The following is a 23,023-nucleotide window of genomic DNA, read 5'->3' on the forward strand; positions in this document are numbered from 1 at the left end:
TCAACGGCTCAGAGACAAGAGGTATGTGGCAGGGTCTACAGTCAATCACGGATTACAAAAAGAAAACCAGCCCAGTCACGGACCAGGATGCCTTGCTCCCTCCCAGGCAGACTAAATAACTTTTTTGCCCGCTTTGAGGACAATACAGTGCCACTGACACGACCTGCAACCAAAACATGTGGACTCTCCTTCCCTGCAGCCGAGGTGAGTAAAACATTTAAACGTGTTAACCCTCGCAAGGCTGCAGGCCCAGACGGCATCCCAGCCGCGCCCTCAGAGCATGCGCAGAACAGCTGGCTGGTGTGTTTACGGACATATTCAATCGATCTCTATCCCAGTCTGCTGTTCCCACATGCTTCAAGAGGGCCACCATTGTTCCTGTTCCCAAGAAAGCTAAGGTAACTGAGCTAAACGACTACCGCCCCGTAGCACTCACTTCCGTCATCATGAAGTGCTTTGAGAGACTAGTCAAGGACCATATCACCTCCACCCTACCTGACACCCTAGACCAACTCCAATTTGCTTACCGCCCAAATAGGTCCACAGACGATGCAATCTCAACCACACTGCCCTAACCCCTCTGGACAAGAGGAATACCTATGTGAGAATGCTGTTCATCGACTACAGCTCAGCATTTAACACCATAGTACCCTCAAAACTCGTCATCAAGCTCGAGACCCAGGGTCTCGACCCCGCCCTGTGCAACTGGGTACTGGACTTCCTGACGGGCCGCCCCCAGGTGGTGAGGGTAGGTAACAACATCTCCAACCCGCTGATCCTCAACACTGGGGCCCCACAAGGGTGCGTTCTGAGCCCTCTCCTGTACTCCCTGTTCACCCACGACTGCGTGGCCACGCACGCCTCCAACTCAATCATCAAGTTTGCGGACGACACAAGTGGTAGGCTTGATTACCAACAACGACGAGACGGCCTACAGGGAGGAGGTGAGGGCCCTCGGAGTGTGGTGTCAGGAAAATAACCTCACACTCAACGTCAACAAAACTAAGGAGATGATTGTGGACTTCAGGAAACAGCAGAGGGAACACCCCCCTATACACATTGATGGGACAGTAGTGGAGAGGGTAGTAAGTTTTAAGTTCCTCGGCGTACACATCACAGACAAACTGACTTGATCCACCCACAGACAGCATCGTGAAGAAGGCGCAGCAGCGCCTGTTCAACCTCAGGAGGCTGAAGAAATTTGGCTTGTCACCAAAAGCACTCAAACACTTCTACAGATGCACAATCGAGAGCATCCTGTTGGGCTGTATCACCGCCTGGTACGGCAACTGCTCCACCCACAACCGTAAGGCTCTCCAGAGGGTTGTGAGGTCTGCACAACGCATCACCGGGGGCAAACTACCTGCCCTCCAGGACACCTACACCACCCAATGTCACAGGAAGGCCATAAGGATCATCAAGGACAACACCACCCGAGCCACTGCCTGTTTACCCCGCTATCATCCAGAAGGCGAGGTCAGTACAGGTGCATCAAAGCTGGGACCGAGAAGCTGTTTTTCAGTCTCTATCTCAAGGCTATCAGACTGTTAAACAGCCACCACTAACATTGAGTGGCTGCTGCCAACACACTGACTCAACTCCAGCCACTTTAATAATGGGAATTGATGTAAAATATATCACTAGCCACTTTAAACAATGCTACTTAATATAATGTTTACATACCCTACATTATTTCTCATATGTATACGTATATACTGTACTCTATATCATCTACTGCATCTTTATGTAATACATGTATCACTAGCCACTTTAAACTATGCCACTTTGTTTACATACTCATATGTATATACTGTACTCGATACCATCTACTGCATCTTGCCTATGCTGCTCAGTACCATCACTCATTCATATATCTTTATGTACATATTCTTTATCTCTTTACACTTGTGTGTATAAGGTAGTAGTTTTGGAATTGTTAGCTAGATTACTCGTTGGTTATTACTGCATTGTCGGAACTAGAAGCACAAGCATTTCGCTACACTCGCATTAACATCTGCTAACCATGTGTATGTGACAAATAAAATTTGATTTGATCTGCAACGCTGAACACATGGGCCCCTCAGGGTTAGTCCCCTCCTGTACTCTCTGTTCACACACGACTGTGTGGCCAAGTACGACTCCAACACCATCATTAAGTTTGCCTACGACACAACGGTGGTAGGCCTGATCACCGACAACGATGAAACAGCCTTGAAGCTTCTTCAAGTGCAGACACAAAAACCATCAAGCACTATGATGAAACTGGCTCTCATGAGGACCACCACAGGAAAGGTTGACCCAGAGTTACCTCTGCTGCAGAGGATAAGTTCATTAGAGTTACCAGCCTCAGAAATTGCAGCCCAAATACAGTGCCTTGCGAAAGTATTCGGCCCGCTTGAACTTTGCGACCTTTTGCCACATTTCAGGCTTCAAACATAAAGATATAAAACTGTATTTTTTTTGTGAAGAATCAACAACAAGTGGGAAACAATCGTGAAGTGGAGCGACATTTATTGGATATTTCAAACTTTTTTAACAAATCAAAAACTGAAAAATTGGGCGTGCAAAATTATTCAGCCCCTTTATTTTCAGTGCAGCAAACTCTCTCCAGAAGTTCAGTGAGGATCTCTGAATGATCCAATGTTGACCTAAATGACTAATGATGATAAATACAATCCACCTGTGTGTAATCAAGTCTCCGTATAAATGCACCTGCACTGTGATAGTCTCAGAGGTCCGTTAAAAGCGCAGAGAGCATCATGAAGAACAAGGAACACATCAGGCAGGTCCGAGATGCTGTTGTGAAGAAGTTTAAAGCCGGATTTGGATACAAAAAGATTTCCCAAGCTTTAAACATCCCAAGGAGCACTGTGCAAGCGATAATATTGAAATGGAAGGAGTATCAGACCACTGCAAATCTACCAAGACCTGGCCGTCCCTCTAAACTTTCAGCTCATACAAGGAGAAGACTGATCAGAGATGCAGCCAAGAGGCCCATGATCACTCTGGATGAACTGCAGAGATCTACAGCTGAGGTGGGAGACTCTGTCCATAGGACAACAATCAGTCGTATATTGCACAAATCTGGCCTTTATAGAAGAGTGGCAAGAAGAAAGCCATTTCTTAAAGATATAGATAAAAAGTGTCGTTTAAAGTTTGCCACAAGCCACCTGGGAGACACACCAAACATGTGGAAGAAGGTGCTCTGGTCAGATGAAACCAAAATTGAACATTTTGGCAACAATGCAAAACGTTATGTTTGGCGTAAAAGCAACACAGCTGAACACACCATCCCCACTGTCAAACATGGTGGTGGCAGCATCATGGTTTGGGCCTGCTTTTCTTCAGCAGGGACAGGGAAGATGGTTAAAATTGATGGGAAGATGGATGGAGCCAAATACAGGACCATTCTGGAAGAAAACCTGATGGAGTCTGCAAAAGACCTGAGACTGGGACGGAGATTTGTCTTCCAACAAGACAATGATCCAAAACATAAAGCAAAATCTACAATGGAATGGTTCAAAAATAAACATATCCAGGTGTTAGAATGGCCAAGTCAAAGTCCAGACCTGAATCCAATCGAGAATCTGTGGAAAGAACTGAAAACTGCTGTTCACAAATGCTCTCCATCCAACCTCACTGAGCTCGAGCTGTTTTGCAAGGAGGAATGGGAAAAAATGTCTGTCTCTCGATGTGCAAAACTGATAGAGACATACCCCAAGCGACTTACAGCTGTAATCGCAGCAAAAGGTGGCGCTACAAAGTATTAACTTAAGGGGGCTGAATAATTTTGCACGCCCAATTTTTCAGTTTTTGATTTGTTAAAAAAGTTTGAAATATCCAATAAATGTTGTTCCACTTCATGATTGTGTCCCACTTGTTGTTGATTCTTCACAAAATAATACAGTTTTATATCTTTATGTTTGAAGCCTGAAATGTGGCAAAAGGTTGCAAAGTTCAAGGGGGCCGAATACTTTCGCAAGGCACTGTAAATGCTTCAGAGTTCAAGTAACAGATATCTCAACATCAACTGTTCAGAGGAGACTGTGTGAATCAGTCCTTCATGCCCAAATTGCTGCAAAGAAACAACTACTGAAGGACAACAGAAGAAGCGACTTGCTTGGTCCAAGATGCATGATGGACATTAGACTGGTGGAAATCTGTCTTTTGGTCTGATCAGTCCAAATTTAAGATTTGTTTCCAACCGCCGTGTCTTTCTGAGACGCAGAGTAGGTGTGATTCCCACCGTGAAGCATGGAGGAAGTGGTGTGATGTTGCCTTGCTGGTGACACTGATTTATTTACAATTCCATGCACTTACCCAGCATGGCTACCACAGCATTCTGCAACGATACTCCATCCCATCTGGTTTGCGCTTAGTGGGACTATCATTTGTTTTTCAACAGGACAATGACCCAACACACCTCTAGGTTGTGTAAGGGCTATTTGACCAATAAGGAGAGTGATGGAGTGCTGCATTAGATTACCTGGTCTCCACAATCAACTGACCTCAACCCAATTGAGATGGTTTGGGATGAGTTGGACCGCAGAGTGAAGGAAAAGCAGCCAACAAGTGCTCAGCATATGTGGGAACTCCTTCAAGAGTGTTGGAAAAGCATTCCAGGGTGAAGCTGGTTGAGAGAATGCCAAGAGTGTGCAAAGTTGTCATCAAGGCAAAGGGTGGCTACTTTGAAGACAATATACACTTTTTTTTGGTTACGAAATGATTCCATTTGTGTTATTTCATAGTTTTGATGCGACTATTATTCTACAATGTAGAAATAGTAAAAATAAAGAAAAACCCTGGAATGAATAGGTGTGTCAATGTTTGACTGGTACTGGACATTACCTCGACTAACCGGTACCCCCTGTATATAGCCTCATTTTTTATTGTTGCCCTTTTATTTTTTTTACTTTAGTTTATTTAGTAAGTATTTTTCTTAAAACTGCATTGTTGGGGCCTCCCGGGTGGTGCAGTGGTTAAGGGAGCTGTACTGCAGCGCCAGCTGCGCCACCAGAGACTCTGGGTTCGCGCCCAGGCTCTGTCGTAACCGGCCATGACCGGTAGGTCCGTGGGGTGACGCACAATTGGCCTAGCGTCGTCCGGATTAGGGAGGGTTTGGCCAGTAGGGAACTCCTCCTTGTCTCATCGCGCACCAGCGACTCCTGTGGCAGGCCGGGCACAGTGCGCACTAACCAAGGTTGCCAGTGTTTCCTCCGACACATTGGTGCGGCTGGCTTCTGGGTTGGATGGCGCTGTGTTAAGAACGGCTTGGTTGGGTTGTGTATCGGAGGACGCATGACTTTCAACCTTCGTCTCTCCCGAGCCCGTACGGGAGTTGTAGCGATGAGACAAGATAGTAGCTCCTAGAAACAATTGGATACCACGAAATTGGGGAGAAAAAGGGGTAAAATTCAATTTGAACTGCATTGTTGGTTAAGGGCTTGTAGTAAGCATTTCACTGTTGTATTCGGCACATGTGACAAATACATTTTGATTTGATTTAAACTAAGGAAACGAAAAGGTGAAAATGTGCAAGGGAGGGGTGTAGCAATATGCTTCCTACTGGGGTGGTCTTACCTCTGCTACGTCTGGCAGGCCACGGGACTGAAAGGAATCATGGGAGTTGCAGTCCAGAAATCTTGGTCCGAAGAGGGCTGTTCCACTGGAGGGGCCGGAGGGGGTCAGGGAGCTTCGTCTACCCTTATCAGGGGACACCAGGCTTGCTGTGTGTGTGTGTGTGGGGGGGGTTAAAGTTGTTTTAAATTGAGGCGACACAAAAACTAAATCTCAGTTGAGCTTATGCTTCTGGGCTCAGAATAATCCTGCTTCAATTGGCTTCATCAGGTTCAGTTCAATTGAAAATCTTTGCCAGAGACTGATGATAGTGGCTGCGTGTGCATATATACTGTGTGTGTGTGTCTTACATAGCAGGCAGCCAAATGAAGAGTCAGTGGAGTCGTTGGGGTACCACTGAGGGTCATGGCTGGGGGAAGGGATCCAGCCTCTGGAGGGGCTGACTGAGGTACAGGGTAGGAGCTTAGAGCACTCACTACCATTCAGCTTGGCAGGAGAGAGGGATGCCTCATCACCTGAGAGCGAGCGAAAGAGACAGCACATGAGATGTGTAGCCTGTATCTGTTTACTACAAAAACAGTACAAAATCATATTTTTATAATGCCCCCTTCACTTACCGTAGTGTGCCGAGTTGATGGCCAGCTCAATGATTGAGTCACTGATGTGTGTTTGTGGCCCTCCAGGAGCCATGGCTTCCTCCAGGGGTCCCGGGAGAGAGATGTCCAGCAGAGAGGCCACGCTGGGCGGGGAGAGGAGAGAGTCACCTGCCACTCCTGGAGACAGAGGGGGGAGGCCGTTCTGCAGCGAAAACTGGTGGAGGGTTAGTGAAAGAATGATACAGGGTTAGATTAATGTATAGAAAATATGAAAATCTGTGCTCTTTTTGGATAAGTTCCTGTGGCACCTCTTTCAAAACATATTGAACACGACCCAGGTAGATCTCTCTCCATCATTGTTTCTCTTTCTCTTCTTTCAGTGTTCCACTCACCTCAGAGGAGGCCTGGTGAAGGAGCTCTGTCTGGGGAGGACCGGGACTAGCATGCACCACTCCAGGGTGAGAGGTCGAGAGGGACCTTCCGTCTGGACTGGGGGCCTCCAACTCCCGACAGGGGCTGCCCGGGATGATGCCTGCTGACTTGGCTGCCAGGTCAATGGCACCTGGATGGAAAAATAAAGACTCACATTGAATTGTCAATAGTCTAATTACAGATGAATTGCACCATCATGTTTTAGCTTGCGCCAATTTCCAGCATCAGTGGACCTGGCCTAGGTGGGCTTTAAAATAAGATTTTTTTTTTTTTTTAAAGGTGAAAGAAAACAACATGACCAGGGCCTAAAACGAACACCCGCCACCGGCCAAATGAGAGTAGATTTGGCATTGGTTGGTAAAGAGGTCTACTTCACCAGCCACATTGGGGGGTGGACACTCACATTAGTGAATACAAATAACCAAGTATGATCATATTTATAGCAATATACACTACATGACCAAAGGTATGTGGACATCGGTTCATCAAACATATTCCAAAATCATGGGCATCAATATGGAGTTGGTGCCCCCGTTGCTGCTATAACAGCCTCCACCCCTCTAGGAAGGCTTTTCTCTAGATATTGGAACATTGCTGCGGGGACTTGCTTCTATTCAGCCACAAGAGCAATAGCGAGGTTGGGAACTGATGTTGGAGGATTAGGCCTGGCTCGCAGTCTGCGTTTCAATTCATCCCGATGGAGTTGAGGTCAGGGCTCTGTGCAGGCCAGTCAAGTTCTTCCACACCGATCTCTACAAACTATTTCTCTATGGACCTCGCTTTGTGCACGGGGAATTGTCATGCTGAAACAGGAAAGGGCCTTCCCCAAACTGTTGCTACAAAGTTGGAAGCACAGAATTGTCTATAATGTAATTTTATTCTGTAGCGTTAATGTTTCCCTTCACTGGAACTAAAGGAGACTAAGCCAGAACGATGAAACACAGCCCCAGACCCTTATGCAGTCGGGCAGGTAGGGTTCTCCTGGCATCCACCAAACCCAGAAGTGTGATTCATCACTCCAGAGAACGCATTTCCACTGCTCCAGAGTTCAATGGCGGCAAGCTTTACGCCACTTCAGCCGACGCTTGGCATTGCACATGGGGATCTTAGGCTCATTTTATGAAGCTCCCGACAAATAGGTCTTGTGCGGATGTTGTTTCCGGAGGCAGTTTAGAACTCGGTGCTGAGTGTTGCAGCCAAGGACCACACTCGGCAGTCCCGTTCTGTATGCTTGTGTGGCCTACCACTCTGCGGCTGAGCCGCTGTTGCCATTAGACATTCCCACTTCACAGTAACAGCACTTACAGTTGACCGGGGAGGTTCTAGTAGGGCAGAAATTTGACGAACTGTCTAGTTGGAAAAGGTGGCATCCTATGATGGTGCCACGTTGGAAGTCACTGAGCTCTTCAGTAAGGCCATTCTACTGCCAATGTTTGTCTACGGAGATTGCATTGCTGTGTGCTTGATTTTATACACCTGTCAGCAACCGGTGTGGCTGAAATGGCCGAATACACCAATTTTAAGTGTTATCCACATACTTTTGTATATATAGTATAAATGCTGCAGTAGCTGTTTTCAAAAGTATTTCTGCCGTTTTGTTTCTTAGCTGGTAAATTCATTTCACAAAGTCAAAGAACCACAAATCCTGAAATGCGCAGCAACACTACACTTTTATGCACAGGCATAAAAGTTTGTCTAAAGTCTACAAGTGTTTTTGTGTTTCTTGGCTATTTACATTGTTTCGTTCACAAGCTAAGTTGTTTTTCAATGTTTGAGTTTCAACTGGTATAAAAGAGAAGACGACGTGGTAGAGAGCTGCAGGTACCGACAGATCATTGCGCTGCAGTTCGCATTTTTCAAGGTCCCTTTTTTGTATTATTAATGAAAATTCACTACAAAGCTGTTTTTAGGGAACAGGCAGTGAGAAGACTTGGATCTGGAAACAGTCTTCTTTCTGCTTTGTATGCATTAGCCTACCATTTGTATTAAAAGCTCATCTTTGTCGCATTGTTCACGCGCTGCTTCAACTTCAGTAGCCTACCTCTCCGAGTTGGGTGTGCGAGATCAAGTGTGCCTAGTATGTGTGGTCTCATTGAAATTGAATAGTTAATTTTCCAAGGAAATTAACTTAAATATGATTAGTTTACTACAGTGTCAAAATAAATATTGATAATGGAATGTGGAGGGTGCTCAACTCACAAATTGATGCAATAAAAAAAAAAGTGATAATTGAAAACAAAAAGGCGCACAAGCTACCATAGTGAGCAAGCATTCATTTTCAATAAATATTGGCAACTAATTTGTCTCTGCTTGCAAATCGTCCTCCTAAAAAAAGGTACGCTATAGTCTATAGGCAAAACATAGCTCAAGAGAAAGTGTTAGTAGCCATGTGTGTGAGATCAGTTGCGAGTGTGGTCTCAATTAAATCGCATACTCTATAGCCTATGCATGGGCGGCGAAGCAGTTATCGTTCCAAGGAAATGTACTTCCTAAATATGATTAGGATATAGTTTACTGCATTGCCTAGAAATATGTATTGATCACCAATATTTGTATCAGTCTGAAAATAGTCCCACTCCTAAAACGTAGCTCAAAGAGAAAATGGAAGTCTCGACAACTCCACGTTCTTCAAACGATGCCTAGCATATTGGCTGATATATTAGGGTATCTGTATTACTGGGCCACAAGAGAATCTCAGGTCATTTAACCTATTTCTTAGGCAATATCAAAATGCGCAAAAACCTATAGAGCGCAAAATTACTGGGACCATTGCTGGAAAATGAGCGTGTCACATATGCCTAAAATAACATTGCAGGACTGTGGTTGGGTTTGGGACCAGTTCTTCTGGTTGCATGTGGGAGTCGGACAGAAAGCCAGGGGGTGCAGTATGAACTACAAGTCACAACTCTCTTAATCTCACAGTCACAAACATGAGTCACGTTACCATGGTAACCTCCACCTCTTAAAGGGGCCGGTGACATTTTCAGTCTCATCTGATATTTTGGTTAAAAGACTCCAGTAACAAACAATGAAACATAATAAAGCAATATACCACATTACTTCTTACTAGTAATACATATGTTTTAGAAACATCAAAACATATGTTTTAGAAACATCAAAACATGCTCATCCGTTTTATTATTTTTGGTGTACAATTTTTGTAGGACTGGCAAAAAAAAATTCTGAGTGGCTGGTAGATTCTTAAATCTACCTGCCACAGTGGCTGGTGGACCAAAAAGTTAGTTTCAGGCCCTGAACAGGTTGAGAGAAGAGTTACGTACTGGAGAGCTGACTGGACATCCTAGGGCCAGAGGTGATGGGCGGAGTTCTGGGGAGGAGGGGATGGGTGGAGGGAGAGAGACGGGGCTGGATTGGCCGGAAAGAGCCTGTTCCTGAGGGAGAGAGGGTAAAAAAAAAAAAAGTCAGTCAAGTCCAAACTATGGAGGTGAGTGGTTGAGTATTTCTAGCCCTGTTCAGATAGTTGGATAAAACATTTTTGGGCCTGAACACAGAATATTACTGCTCTCCAGTGCTTTTTATTCCTGCAGCATAATTACAAACAAATATGTTGTTACGATACTTCAAACATAACTACTTCCTTCATGTAATTAGATAAGTAAAAGCACATTTTATCATTTATAATTTAACTAGGTGTATGGGTTAGTTGACAGGTGACATACCAGTGGCAGATGAGTTGGAGAGGATGGAGAAGGAGCAGACGTGTTGAGGAGTGTCTCCAGTGGTGCGGGGGAGCAGGGTTCTCTGAGGAGGAACAAACAACAATTTCACATTAAAACAATCTGTTCAGATCTCAAGATGTACACCAAACAACGGACGAAGATGAGATTTACCTGGACCACGAGTGGCTTTCGAAGTGGCCGGCTCCTGTTTTTTCTTTGTTTCGGCAGGAAAATGTCTGACTGCATCTGTAAGAGGCAGAGATGCAAACTGGTGAGGGCCCAAAAAGGTGAAGAAAAAGATGTGAACTGGGAGAAAATGTGCCTTTTTTTAGAATGAGGTTGTCACAAGACCAACTTTTACTCAAGACATAATACCAGGCCAAGTATCATGATACCGAGTAGAATCGTGATACCACAAGGTTTGCCAGGCACCCTGTTCACATTTTCTATACGTTCTGCAAAGTGCTGAAACCTGTCCCCGACATTCACACCTCTACTCAACACAACCCATTGGATTAAACGTCATACTTTTTACTGTATAATAGAAAAGGCTACTGCAGAAAATATGTGATTTGCTCATATCCAAAAGGCCTACCTGTGATTAGGCAAGACTTGAGGAATGTTGAAGGAATACCAATGTATGCATTTTTGATATGCATTTTCATTGTGGCAGTAAGGGTTAGGGTTACACTCAGATTAGGCCGATATGAAATCTTTAGCCTACTGTTCAGACAACTTTCCACACATAGCCTACACTCTCCCTCACAAAAAGGTCCCAAACTTTTGGGAGCTAACAGAATTTAAGGAACACCATTAAAATATATTTTTGATTGAGAATGACATTGATTAGGCATATGTATCCTACCTTTGAAGCATCTCTTTTGAGTAGGCTATCTATCCCTTTTCCATTTTTCCTGCACCATCCAAATGTGTGCAGAGCTAAGGTACCATGTTATTACTAAACAAGGTCAATTGTTATCAAACCACAACTATTCGTAAAAATCCAAATAACTTCCCAGATCTTCATTGTAAAGGGTTTAAACACTGTTTCCCATGCTTGTTTAATGAACCAAAAACAATTCATGAACACGCACCTGTGGAACGGTCGTTAAGACTAACAGCTTACAGACGGTAGGCAATTAAGCTCACAGTTATGAAAACGTAGGACACTAGAGGCCTTTCTACTGACTCTGAAAAACACCAAAAGAAAGATGCCCAAGGTCCCTGCTTTCTGCATGAACGTCCTTTAGGCATGCTGCAAGGAGGCATGAGGACTGCAGATGTGGCCAGGGCAATAAATTGCAATCTCCGTACTGTGAGACGCCTAAGACAGCGCTACAGGACGGACAGCAGATCGTCCTCGCAGTGGCAGACCACGTGTAACACCTGCACAGGATCAGTACATCTGAATATCACACCTGCGGGACTGGTACAGGATGGCAACAACAACTGCCCGAGTTACACCAGGAACGCGCACTCCCACCATCAGTGCTCAGAGTGTCCGAAATAGGCTGAGAGGCTGGACTGAGGGCTTGTAGGCCTATTGTAAGGCAAGTCCTCACCAGACATCACCGGCAACAACGTCGCCTATCGGCACAAACCCACCGTCGCTGGACCAGACAGGACTGGCAAAAAGTGCTCTTCACTGACGAGTCGCAGTTTGGTCTCACCAGGGGTGATGGTCGGATTCGCGTTTATCGTCAAAGGAATGAGCGTTACACCGAGGCCTGTACTCTGGAGCGGGATCGATTTGGAGGTGGAGGGTCCGTCATGGTCTGGGGCGGTGTGTCGCAGCATCATCGGACTGAGCTTGTCATTGCAGGCAATCTCAACGCTGTGCGTTACAGAGAAGACATCCTCCTCCCTCCTGGTACCCTTCCTGCAGGCTCATCCTGACATGACCCTCCAGCATGACAATGCCACCAGCAATACTGCTCGTTCTGTGTATGATTTCCTGCAAGACAGGAATGTCAGAGTTCTGCCATGGCCAGCGAAGATCCCGGATCTCAATCCCATTGAGCACGTCTGAGACCTGTTGGATCAGAGGGTGACAGCTAGGGCCATTCCCCCCAGAAATGTCCGGGAACTGGCAGGTGCCTTGGTAGAAAAGTGAGGTAACATCTCACAGCAAGAACTGGCAAATATGGTGCAGTCCATGAGGAGGAGATGCACTGCAGTACTTAGTGCAGCTGGTGGCCAAACCAAATACTGACTGTTACTTTTTGCAGAGTTTAATTTAAAATGGCCCCCAACATAATTTTATAAACTATGTAAGGTGCACCAATTCATGATAGAAAGGGGTTTGGGCTAGAAACTTTTTAAAGAGTTGTAAAGACAAGTGTGACTGTTACTGTACTCAGTTTCCTCTACGGCAGTGGCACTCAAGAGGCCTTATAGGCAAAACTTACAGGCAAAATAAAAAATATGTTCAATGTCCAAATATTTATTGACCTGACTAAGTTATTGTAGCTGTCTACCACAGCATATTGGAGTTTAAATAATAATTTTCGAACAAAACAAACATTTATTGTGGACCTGGGATTCCTGGAGTGCTTTCTGATGTAGATCATCAAAGGGAATATTTTCTTGTTTATGTTGACGCCATCATTGCGGCTATTGTGATTTTTTACTTCTGAGCGCCGTCTCAGATTATTGCATGGGTTTCTTTTTCCGTAAAGTTTTTTTGAAATCAGACACAGCGGTTGCATTAAGGAGAGGTATATCTATAATTCCATGTGTATTATCATCTACACTTATGACGAGTATTTCTGTTGAATGGTGGGGCTATGCAAAATCAGTGGATGTTTTTGGAACTAGTGAATGTAACGCACCGATGTAAACTCATATTTTGATAAATATGAACTTTATCAAACAAACATACATGTATTGTGTAACATGAAGTCCTATTAGTGCCATCTGATGAAGAACATCAAAAGGTTAGCGATTAATTTTATCTGTATTTGTGCTTTGTGAAACTCCTCTCTTTGGCTGAAAAAAAAAATGCTGTGTTTTTCTGTGGCTATGTGGTGACCTAACAATCGTTTGTGGTGCTTTTGCTGTAAAGCATATTTGAAATCGGACACTGTGGTGGGATTAACAACGAGAATAGCTTTAAAATGGTATGAGAAACATGAATATTTGAGGAATTTTAATGAGATTTTTCATGTTTTGATATTGGCGCCCTACACTTTGACTGGCTGTTGTCATATTGCTCCCGTTAACGGGATTGCAGCCATAAGAAGTTTTAAAGCACATCTTGATTGTTTCCTTTCAAATCCATTGTGGTGGTGTACAGAGCCAAAATTATTTTATTGGTGTCACTTTCCAAATACTTATGGACCTGACTAAGTATCCACTTTCCTCACGCAGCAAGCTGCTCCAATAATTAAACAAATGCAACAGAAACCCCATCACTGTTTGCAAACCATAGCTCCCCATCACAGTAAATAACATTTGAAAACTGAAAGAACCGGATAGAGAGAAACAGCTGAGTAGGCTAATGGCTGATTTGGGGATGCGGCTGGCTGCTCACAGCTATCACACGTGATATTGGATGAACAGTGGGATTATCTCAGTTGCAGACTCCATGCGTCCTCTCTCCTTCTCAAAACCCATTCAATGAGAAAATCAGATGTCTCTCCTTGGGCTGGGCGGTATTTTACTATATTCCGGAATTGATGCACAAACCAGTTTGGGTTTTTACTTTACCTTCTATAACTGTATTTGAATGTTTAGTTTGTTAAATGTGATATGCCGTGTGTAACATCCATTTTTATAGTTCACACCTCTACTTTAGTCATCCCTCTCCGCTCTCTTCTCTCTCCATGCTGCTTTCCAAACAGACCTAGCCCTGTCCCATCAATTAAGGAGCGCATTTGTTGTTGCTTGACCACGAGACACTTGCGTTTAGTCTGCATGGTTAATGCAGCACATGCAACAAATGTTGTTTCCACTTTGCTTCTTAATATAAGTCCACAAGCGCTCGATAATTACAGTGCATTCTGAAAGTTCTCAGACCCCTCGACTTTCTCCACATTTTACGTTACAGCCTTATTCTAAAAATGGATGAAAGTTTTTCTTCATCTACACACAATATCCTATAATGACAACGCAAAAAAAAGATTAAAAATATTCTGAAATATCACATTAACATAAGTATTCAGACAGTTTATTCAGTACTTTCTTGAAGCACCTTTGGCAGCGATTAGACTCGAGTCTTCTTGGGTATGACGCTACAAGCTTGGCACACCTGTATTGGGGGGTTTCTCCCATTCTTCTCTGCAGATGCTTTCAAGCTCTATCAGGTTGGATGGGGAGCGTTGCTGCATAGGTATTTTCAGGTCTCTCCAGAGCAGCTCGACCGGGTTCAAGTCCGGGCCACTCAAGGACATTGAGACTTATCCGGAAGCCACTCGTACGTTGTCTTGGCTGTGTGCTTAGGGTCATTGTCCTGTTGGAAAGTAAACCTTCGCCTCAGTCTGAGGTCCTGAGCACTCTGGAGCAGGTTTTCATCAATGATCTCTGTACTATGCTCCGTTCATCTGTGCCTCGATCCTGACTAGTTCCCCAGTCCCTGCTGCTGAAAAACACCCCTGCTGCCACCACCATGCTTCACCATAGGGATGGTGCCAGGTTTCCTCCAGACGTAACGCTTGGAATTTAGGCCAAAGAGTTCAATCTTGGTTTCATCTGACCAGAGAATCTTGTTTCTCATGGTCTGAGTGTCCTTCAGGTGCTTTTGGCAAACTCCAAGCTGGCTGTCATGTGCCTTTTACTGAGGAGTGGCTTCCGTCTGGCCACTACTATAAAAGGCCTGATTGGTGGAGTGTTACAGAGATGAGAAAAGCTTCCAGAAGGATAAACAGCTCCACAGAGGAACTCTGGCGCTGTTGGTAAGACCATCGGGTTCTTGGGAACCTCCCTGACCAAGGCCCTTCAACGATTGCTCAGTTTGGCTGGGCAGCCAGCTCTAGGAAGAGTCTTAGAGGTTCCAAACTTCTTCCATTTAATAATTATGAATGCCACTGTGTTCTTGGGGACCTTCAATGCTGCAGACATTTTTTGGTACCCTTCCCCAGATCTGTGCCTCTACACAATCCTGTCTCAGAGCTCTACGGATAATTCATTCACCTCATGGCTTGGTTTTTGCTCTGACATGCACTGTCCAATGTGGGACCTACTTCAGGTGTGTGCCTTTCCAAATCATTGCCATTCAATTGAATTTACCACAGTCCACTCCAATCAAGTTGTAGAAACATCAAGGACAATCAATGGAGAAAGGACGCACCTGAGCTCAATTTCACATCTCATAGCAAAGGGTCTGAATAAGGAATTTCTGTTTTTATTTTTAATACAGTACATTCACAAAATTTCCAAAAGCTTGTTTTTGCTCTGTCATTATGGTTTATTGTGTGTCGATTGAGGAAAAAGAAAAGAATAATCATTAAATAAATGTTAGAATAAGGCTGTAACGTAACAAAATATGGTAAATAATCTAGGGGTCTGAATCCGAATGCACTGTATATTGGAAATCACTGATAAGAGGCGAGTTTGCATCCCTGAAGAGGGAAAACACAATTATAAGAAGGGATGAAGAGTCCAGCTAGCTTATTTTTCTGAGAAAGACAATATGGAGAAAGTACGCAAAATGTCCTTACGCTGATGGAGTTGAGCTGTTGTCGGAAGGCGAGCTCAGCCTCCTTGTTGGGAGAGAACATGCGGGAGTGTCGGGCGCTGTTGGGGGGCAGGGTGGTTGGAACGGCAAACACCCCACCATCTGAGTCCCCCCCGGACACCAGTAGAGGCCGCGAGAGGTTACGACCTGAGGAGGGATTCAAAGCCAAGGTTACAGTTAATTAGTATTGGTGTACATGAGATGTCTTACAAAGATACAGGTAAAAGACAAAACACTACTTCAAGAATGGGTCCTCTGACCTAAAACTTGAGTTACTGGAGAAGTTTCGATAAGTGTAGGTTGTGTGTTTATGTGTATTTTCTTGTGAGGAGTTTGGTAAGCTACCGGAAAATCCAGTGTTTGGTAACATCAGCTTTGCCGCTCGGACCCCCAGGGGTCGTCCACAGTTGGGGCTACGTACCCCCACAGCCGGGGCCTTGCCTGGGGGGGTGAGGAACTGTTCCTCCTGGGATGGCTTTACCGGAGACGTGGCTGTGGAGAACAGCTCTGGAGCCTGGAGGAGAGGAAAGAAGATGGGAGAGAACATTCAAATAAAAAATGACTTAAGGCTATACATTGCATAATCTGTTTACAAAGTCTCCAACAGTGTCTTCATCCCAATTCTCTACCCTTCTCCAGAAGTGTGCACTCGTTCCCTCCCCTTCATGCATTTAAAATGTTTGGTGTAAGCATGGCTAGAGAGAGTTACCACCATAATCCTCACATCAGTCAATTACTTTTAAATCCATGAGGGAGAGTGCAGGAGTGACCACGTCGGGCGAAGTGTAGAGAATTTGAATGTGTCCGGTGGGTATGAAGAATTTGCCCCACTAGGCGGTGTTGACTCACAGGTTTGGGGTTGACCTCTGATGACACCAGCCGGAGCAAACAGCGCAGGACGCGGTGGGTGGAGAGTGGGGGCAGAGGGCGTGGTGACTGTAGCTGTGGGTATGTCTGCCCTGGTCCCTGTAGCCCTTCCTCCCCCAGCTCCGGGGCTGCAACAGCAGCCGGCTGCCACTCGTACACCAGCTGCAGTTTACCAGGTTTCCCCAGCATCAGGTACAGTTCTGCCAGAGTCACATTGCTGTCTGACCCCCGCGAGCTCCAGCCCTCATCACAGATCCGCTGGGCCGACCGACTGCCAGACACCGGGGTTGGGGTGCTGCCTCCTACATCACACTCCTCTTTTCCTGGGGCTGCTGTCCACCCCTGGTCAGGAGGGACGTCCTCAACCTGTCGCAGTACCATTGTGTGTGGAGGTGTGGTGGGAACCAGGGGGTCCAACAGGGGGAGGGAGTCCCTCTCTGGAGAGGCACTGTCACTGCCATTAACCAATGGGGTCCGCTCGTCATGCCTGCACGGCTCAGTAGCAGAGCAAGAACCTCCCCCCTGGCCCTGAGAAATGGAGTCCCCATCTCCTTCCTTGGCCCCCAAGGCCTTCCCTACCCCTGGTCCTCCCCCCAGCCCCTTCTCCCCTTCCACCTGCCCCACGGCTGCACCACCCTCCTGTTTCTGAGCCAGAGACAACAGCAGCAAAGATGAAGGAGAAGGAAGAGGACATACAGGAGGAGGAGATGTTATCTGGTTCAGATTCTTGTGCTCTGGTCCTGCTCCTCCCCCCGACGTTCCTCCTTCAGGTGTGGATACAGGGGTCTCGCCCCCTACCTGTCGAGCATCCCCACCACCACCGCCCCACCCCGGTTTGGCCACACCCCCACAGGGGAGGAGGAGGAGCGGGGCCCCTTGGATGCCCAGAATCTGGGCAGTGGGGATCAGCTCCTTGGGGCCGGGGCGGGGCTTGCCGCTCTCCTGCCAGTGGACGGTGCAGGAGGCCTTGGAGTGGACCACACGGGCTACGCTGGGCAGGGCGGTCAGGGTGCTGGTCTCAGCTGGGTACAGGAACAGGTCCTCGTCTGCGCTGCAGGGGAGAGCAGGGCTGCCGCTACCGCCACCACTGTGTTGTTGGGTTCCCTCTAACGCCTCGCGCTCCTGCAGGCTCTTCAGCTGAACACAGTATGGTCAAGGGAGGGTTAGCAGAGAAGCGGTAGATTCAAAGTAAAATAAACAAAAACAAGAACTGAGTATCAACTAGGCTAAATATATCCAATGATCCCTTGAAGTACTATGGATCAGCTCAATTGAGACTTTTTACCAGCTGGTTGTCTGGTGCTAATTTCATGCGATTCTATACTCGACCAGATAATTAAAAAACAAATGTACCAGTTAGGTTGTGGTCTATGTGCTATAAGATGGGAATGATATGACTGCTATGATGTGGAAGGATACGATGAACTGATCCTGGACGTCCCACTTCTGTTTCAGGAACTCGATCAGGCTGGACACCTTCCTATGCAGCTCCACCACCATCCTACATCACCCCACAGAAGAATGGACAATGTTAGAAAATATTTACATTTCTCAGCAAAGACAGCTCTTGTCGACAACAGAGCTCAAACACTGACAGGGGCATGTTCAACAGGATACAACCTAGCAAAACCCATCTTTAAACCAAAATATGATAATGACAATACATTTCATGTAATGGCCATTATGTATTTGGATACAAACAGTCAGGGTTGTGTGTCCCAGAAGCATAAAGATTGCAAAGCCCATCTTACGTTCAAACACACCTAATGTTCTATTATAAAAATAAATAAAAAATGTAATCTATTATTTATTCAAGGAAACCCCATTGAGACCAGGCTCATTCTCAGGGTGCCCTGATCACAGTAATACAGCAATCAATACAATGAAAAATAAAAATACAACACAAAATTTGGGAAGAACAGTTACAATTAGCGCTGTTACGATGACCGTATTACCTCCACACCGGCGGTCACAAGTCACGACCGCAGTCAAATTCCACGTGACCGTTTAGTCACAGTAATTAGGCTTCTCCAAGCTCTGATGCGGCATTAGTAACCTACCAAACTTGCTAACTGCCTGGTATTCAGCACTCCATTGTCCCTCTAATCACTCTGACATTGCAACATTTTATAGAACATTTTATCAAAAACACTTCATGAGACCACGCTCTTGTTAAGCAATATTTCTATTGGCTATGCAATTGCATGAGATAGTTGATATCCTCTTTTTAATAGAGGCTACTTTCAATAGGCTAGGCCTACTCTATTTATTTATGCATTTTCTTAATATTAAGCATATTGCTTCTCTGCACAACAGGAGTATAGCATACCTTCATGGCATGAAAATGAACCACGGGAAAAGTGTCCTCCATTCACTATTTAAGTGCATAGATTACCTGTATTTTTTCAACCTGCCCCTGTTGAGACAGGTGCATAATAGTCCATTTTAAATCGATATTGACACATGATTTAGTATATATGTAAAGACAATATTAAATTAAGAATAGTCTGATGGGTGACAATATTAGCCTATCACTTGTGAATGATGCCCAGCTTGTGTGCAGTAAGGCAAGAAACAGCACGTGGTTGTATTAGTTTGGTGTCTATCGCATCCCACAACTATCCCAGGCAATGTTTTAAATATTTATTTAAAATGCACAGAATAGGTCAACTTCTGTACTATGGGGGTTAGTAGATTGACATAGGCTAGTGCTTTTGCTGTTCGTTAGGCCTACTCATCTTGTTTGCTGACGAAAAGTAAATGTGGACCCGATCACGTGGCTACTAAGAATTAGGTGCTTCGGAGCACGCAGCCAGGAGAAGGAAATTATTATTATTATTTTCAGGGTGAATGGGGGGGGGGCATTACGGCGACACAAAGGGGATGCAGCCGGGAATGTTGAGGCCTGGAGAGAATATTATCAAGTCCTTGTCAAATTGTGAATGAGACTGTTGGAGTGTGCAGCCTGCGCAAAAAAAAACAAAGCAGAGCTCATGCCTTCCATGGTATTTTTTCTCAAATCATTAGAGTTGCATCATGCAGCCTTAGAATGTATTAAAAATCTAAACATATAGCCCAATGTTTGTATCACAATTAAAGTTCCAGAAATAACTCTAAATTAAGCATATAAAAGAGTCTTTGTTAACAGCTCAACACAATAGCTGCATATACACACACTCCCTCATATCGTTGAGAAAATATCCTTTCTATTTTATTCAGCTATGTTAAATTGACTCTTCATTACTATAAAATAATGCCATGATTTCAAAGCAAATCTTGTCAGCTAAATAAACTAAATGTAGCCCACAGCCATATATGGCATAGTCAGACCAGAGCCTAACATAAGGACAACGCAGAGTATTCTACGCAGTGTTATTCTGTTCTTCTGAAATAGGACTACATTTTCTTCATATGTTTCTTTAGACTCATCTAAATTAAACGATTTATTGTGATGTGTAGGCTATATTAAATTGATTTATTAGACTTTTTAAAATGTGGGATGTTCCAAATGTCTGCATCAGTGGCTTGTAGGCTGTGTGTGGAAGCCAGGAGATGCTAAATGGGTTTATGTTAATTATCGGTCAATTACCATGAGATCTGCAGTTATATGCGTGACAATAACCAGCTGATAAAATTAAGACCACCACAACCCAAGTTACATTCCTCAGCTACAAGGCCCTCAAATCAACATTTTAAATTGCCTGAGCGCACCAGAACATCCAATTGTGATGTGTTTTGTAAATTGTTCCAGCAGTGAGGTGCATTCAAACTAAAAGCAGATTTACTTAATTAGAGATGGAGACCCAGAGAACTTCAACATTTAACCAACCCTGTGAACGGGTTTGGTAACGCATGTTTTCTACTTCAACAACAAATTAAGGTAAGTCTTGTCTTGTGTAGTAGAGCTTGGTAAACAAAAAGGGAATAGTGAAGTGATCTACGGGAAATTAATGAAAATCAGCCAACCTTTTGATACAGGATGCAGTGATGAGTATTAAAAATGTCACCTGTGATAAAGCGAAGGACGCCATGTTACGACTGCATCCAAAGGATTAAGAATAGTGGCTGCTACATTCTTCTAAATGGTGTCACCAGAGTCAAGAACTGGCAGGAAAGTTGACTGTACAATCTGCTTCTTGCGGTTTAGGGAGAGGCAAGATCTACAGTACTTCAAAAGAATTATCCGACTTTAAATCTTAGCTTTTTAACTAGCTCATCAGTATGTTTTTTTAAACATTTGTCAAGACTGGAAAAACAGCTTCTATCTCAAGGCCATCAGACTGCTAAACAACGATCACTAACTGCGATCACTAAAGTGACCCAATCACTGGCCACTAATAAATGGATCACTAGTCACTTTAAACAATGCCACTTTAATAATGTTTACATATCTTACATTACTCATGGCCATCACTCATCCATATACAGTGGGGAGAACAAGTATTTGATAACCTGAAATCAGTAGTGTTTCCTCTTTACAAAAGCATGTAGGTCTATAATTTATCATAGGTACACTTCAACTGTGAGAGACGGAATCTAAAACAAAAATCCAGAAAATCACATTGTATGATTTTTAAGTAATTAATTTGCATTTTATTGCATGACATAAGAATTTGATACATCAGAAAAGCAGAACTTAATATTTGGTCCAGAAACCTTTGTTTGCAATTACAGAGATCATACATTTCCTGTGGTTCTTGACCAGGTTTCCACACACTGCAGCAGGGATTTTGGCCCCCTCCTCCATACAGACCTTCTCCAGATCCTTCAGGTTTCGGGGCTGTCGCTGGGCAATACGGACTTTCAGCTCCCTCCAAAGATTTTCTATTGGGTTCAGGTCTGGAGAATGGCTAGGCCACTCCAGAACCTTGAGATGCTTCTTACGGAGCCACTCCTTAGTTGCCCTGGCTGTGTGTTTCGGGTCGTTGTCATGCTGGAAGACCCAGCCACTACCCATCTTCAATGCTCTTACTGAGGGAAGGAGGTTGTTGGCCAAGATCTCGCGATACATGGCTCCATCCATCCTCCCCTCAATACGGTGCAGTCGTCCTGTCCCCTTTACAGAAAAGCATCCCCAAAGAATGATGTTTCCACCTCCATGCTTCACTGTTGGGATGTTGTTCTTGGGGTTGTACTCATCCTTCTTCTTCCTCCAAACACGCAAGTGGAGTTTAGACCAAAAAGCTCTATTTTTGTCTCATCAGGCCACATGACCTCCTCCCATTCCTCCTCTGGATCATCCAGATGGTCATTGGCAAACTTCAGACTGGCCTGGACATGCGCTGGCTTGAGTGCGCTACAGGATTTTAATCCATGACGGCGTAGTGTGTTACTAATGGTTTTCTTTGAGACTGTGGTCCCAGCTCTCTTCAGGTCATTGACCAGGTCCTGCCGTGTAGTTCTGGGCTGATCCCTCACCTTCCTCATGATCATTGATGCCCCACGAGGTGAGATCTTGCATGGAGCCCCAGACCGAGGGTGATTGACCGTCATCTTGAACTTCTTCCATTTTCTAAGAATTGCTCCAACAGTTGTTGCCTTCTCACCAAGCTGCTTGCCTATTGTCCTGTAGCCCATCCCAGTCTTGTGCAGGTCTACACTTTTATCCCTGATGTCCTTACACAGCTCTCTGGTCTTGGCCATTGTGGAGAGGTTGGAGTCGGTTTGATTGAGTGTGTGGATAAAATACAAATTAATTACTTAAAAATCATACAAATGTGATTTTCTGGATTTTTGTTTTAGATTCCATCTCACAGTTGAAGTGTACCTATGAGAAATTACAGACCTCTACATGCTTTGTAAGTAGGAAAACCTGCAAAAATCGGCAGTGTATCAAATATTTGTTCTCCCTACTGTATTTACATGTACATATTCTCATTCACCCCTTTAAATATGTGTGTATTAGGTAGTTCTTGGGAAATTGTTAGATTACTTGTTAGCTATTACTGCGCTGCCGGAACTAAAAGCACAAGCATTTCGCTAAACTCGCATTAACATCTGCTAACCATGTGTTTGTGACCAAGAAACTTTTACTTGAATCCAAATGCCCAGAATGAATAAATATGTAGTCCATCTGAAAGATTTTTGCGAGAATTCAAGAACATGCATTTAGCCTTGCCCACATTACATAGAGGTTTTAAACCAACCAGTGCTTGTTGTAAGGCAACAAAGTCAGATTGCAGCGCAACACCTCGTCT

At 44.6% G+C, this 23,023-nt stretch overlaps 1 protein-coding gene across 3 annotated transcripts in view; it reads right to left on the reverse strand.

Annotated features, from left to right (window-relative positions):
* Positions 1-23,023, reverse strand: part of LOC110521921 (protein cramped-like) — a 51,808-nt gene that overhangs the window by 5,863 nt on the left and 22,922 nt on the right. For all 3 annotated transcript variants that reach the window (XM_036968605.1, XM_021599891.2, XM_021599889.2), the window contains exons 9-19: positions 18,246-18,327; positions 16,809-17,963; positions 16,305-16,473; positions 15,943-16,106; positions 10,457-10,531; positions 10,286-10,367; positions 9,887-9,997; positions 6,566-6,735; positions 6,195-6,387; positions 5,928-6,092; positions 5,581-5,726 (exon numbers count right to left, since the gene is read on the reverse strand). In XM_036968605.1, coding sequence (XP_036824500.1) covers positions 5,581-5,726; positions 5,928-6,092; positions 6,195-6,387; positions 6,566-6,735; positions 9,887-9,997; positions 10,286-10,367; positions 10,457-10,531; positions 15,943-16,106; positions 16,305-16,473; positions 16,809-17,963; positions 18,246-18,327 — 2,512 coding nt within the window. The remainder of the gene's footprint in view (positions 1-5,580; positions 5,727-5,927; positions 6,093-6,194; positions 6,388-6,565; positions 6,736-9,886; positions 9,998-10,285; positions 10,368-10,456; positions 10,532-15,942; positions 16,107-16,304; positions 16,474-16,808; positions 17,964-18,245; positions 18,328-23,023) is intronic.

Source organism: Oncorhynchus mykiss, chromosome 30 (assembly GCF_013265735.2).
Source record: "Oncorhynchus mykiss isolate Arlee chromosome 30, USDA_OmykA_1.1, whole genome shotgun sequence".
Taxonomy (NCBI): Eukaryota; Metazoa; Chordata; class Actinopteri; order Salmoniformes; family Salmonidae; genus Oncorhynchus; species Oncorhynchus mykiss.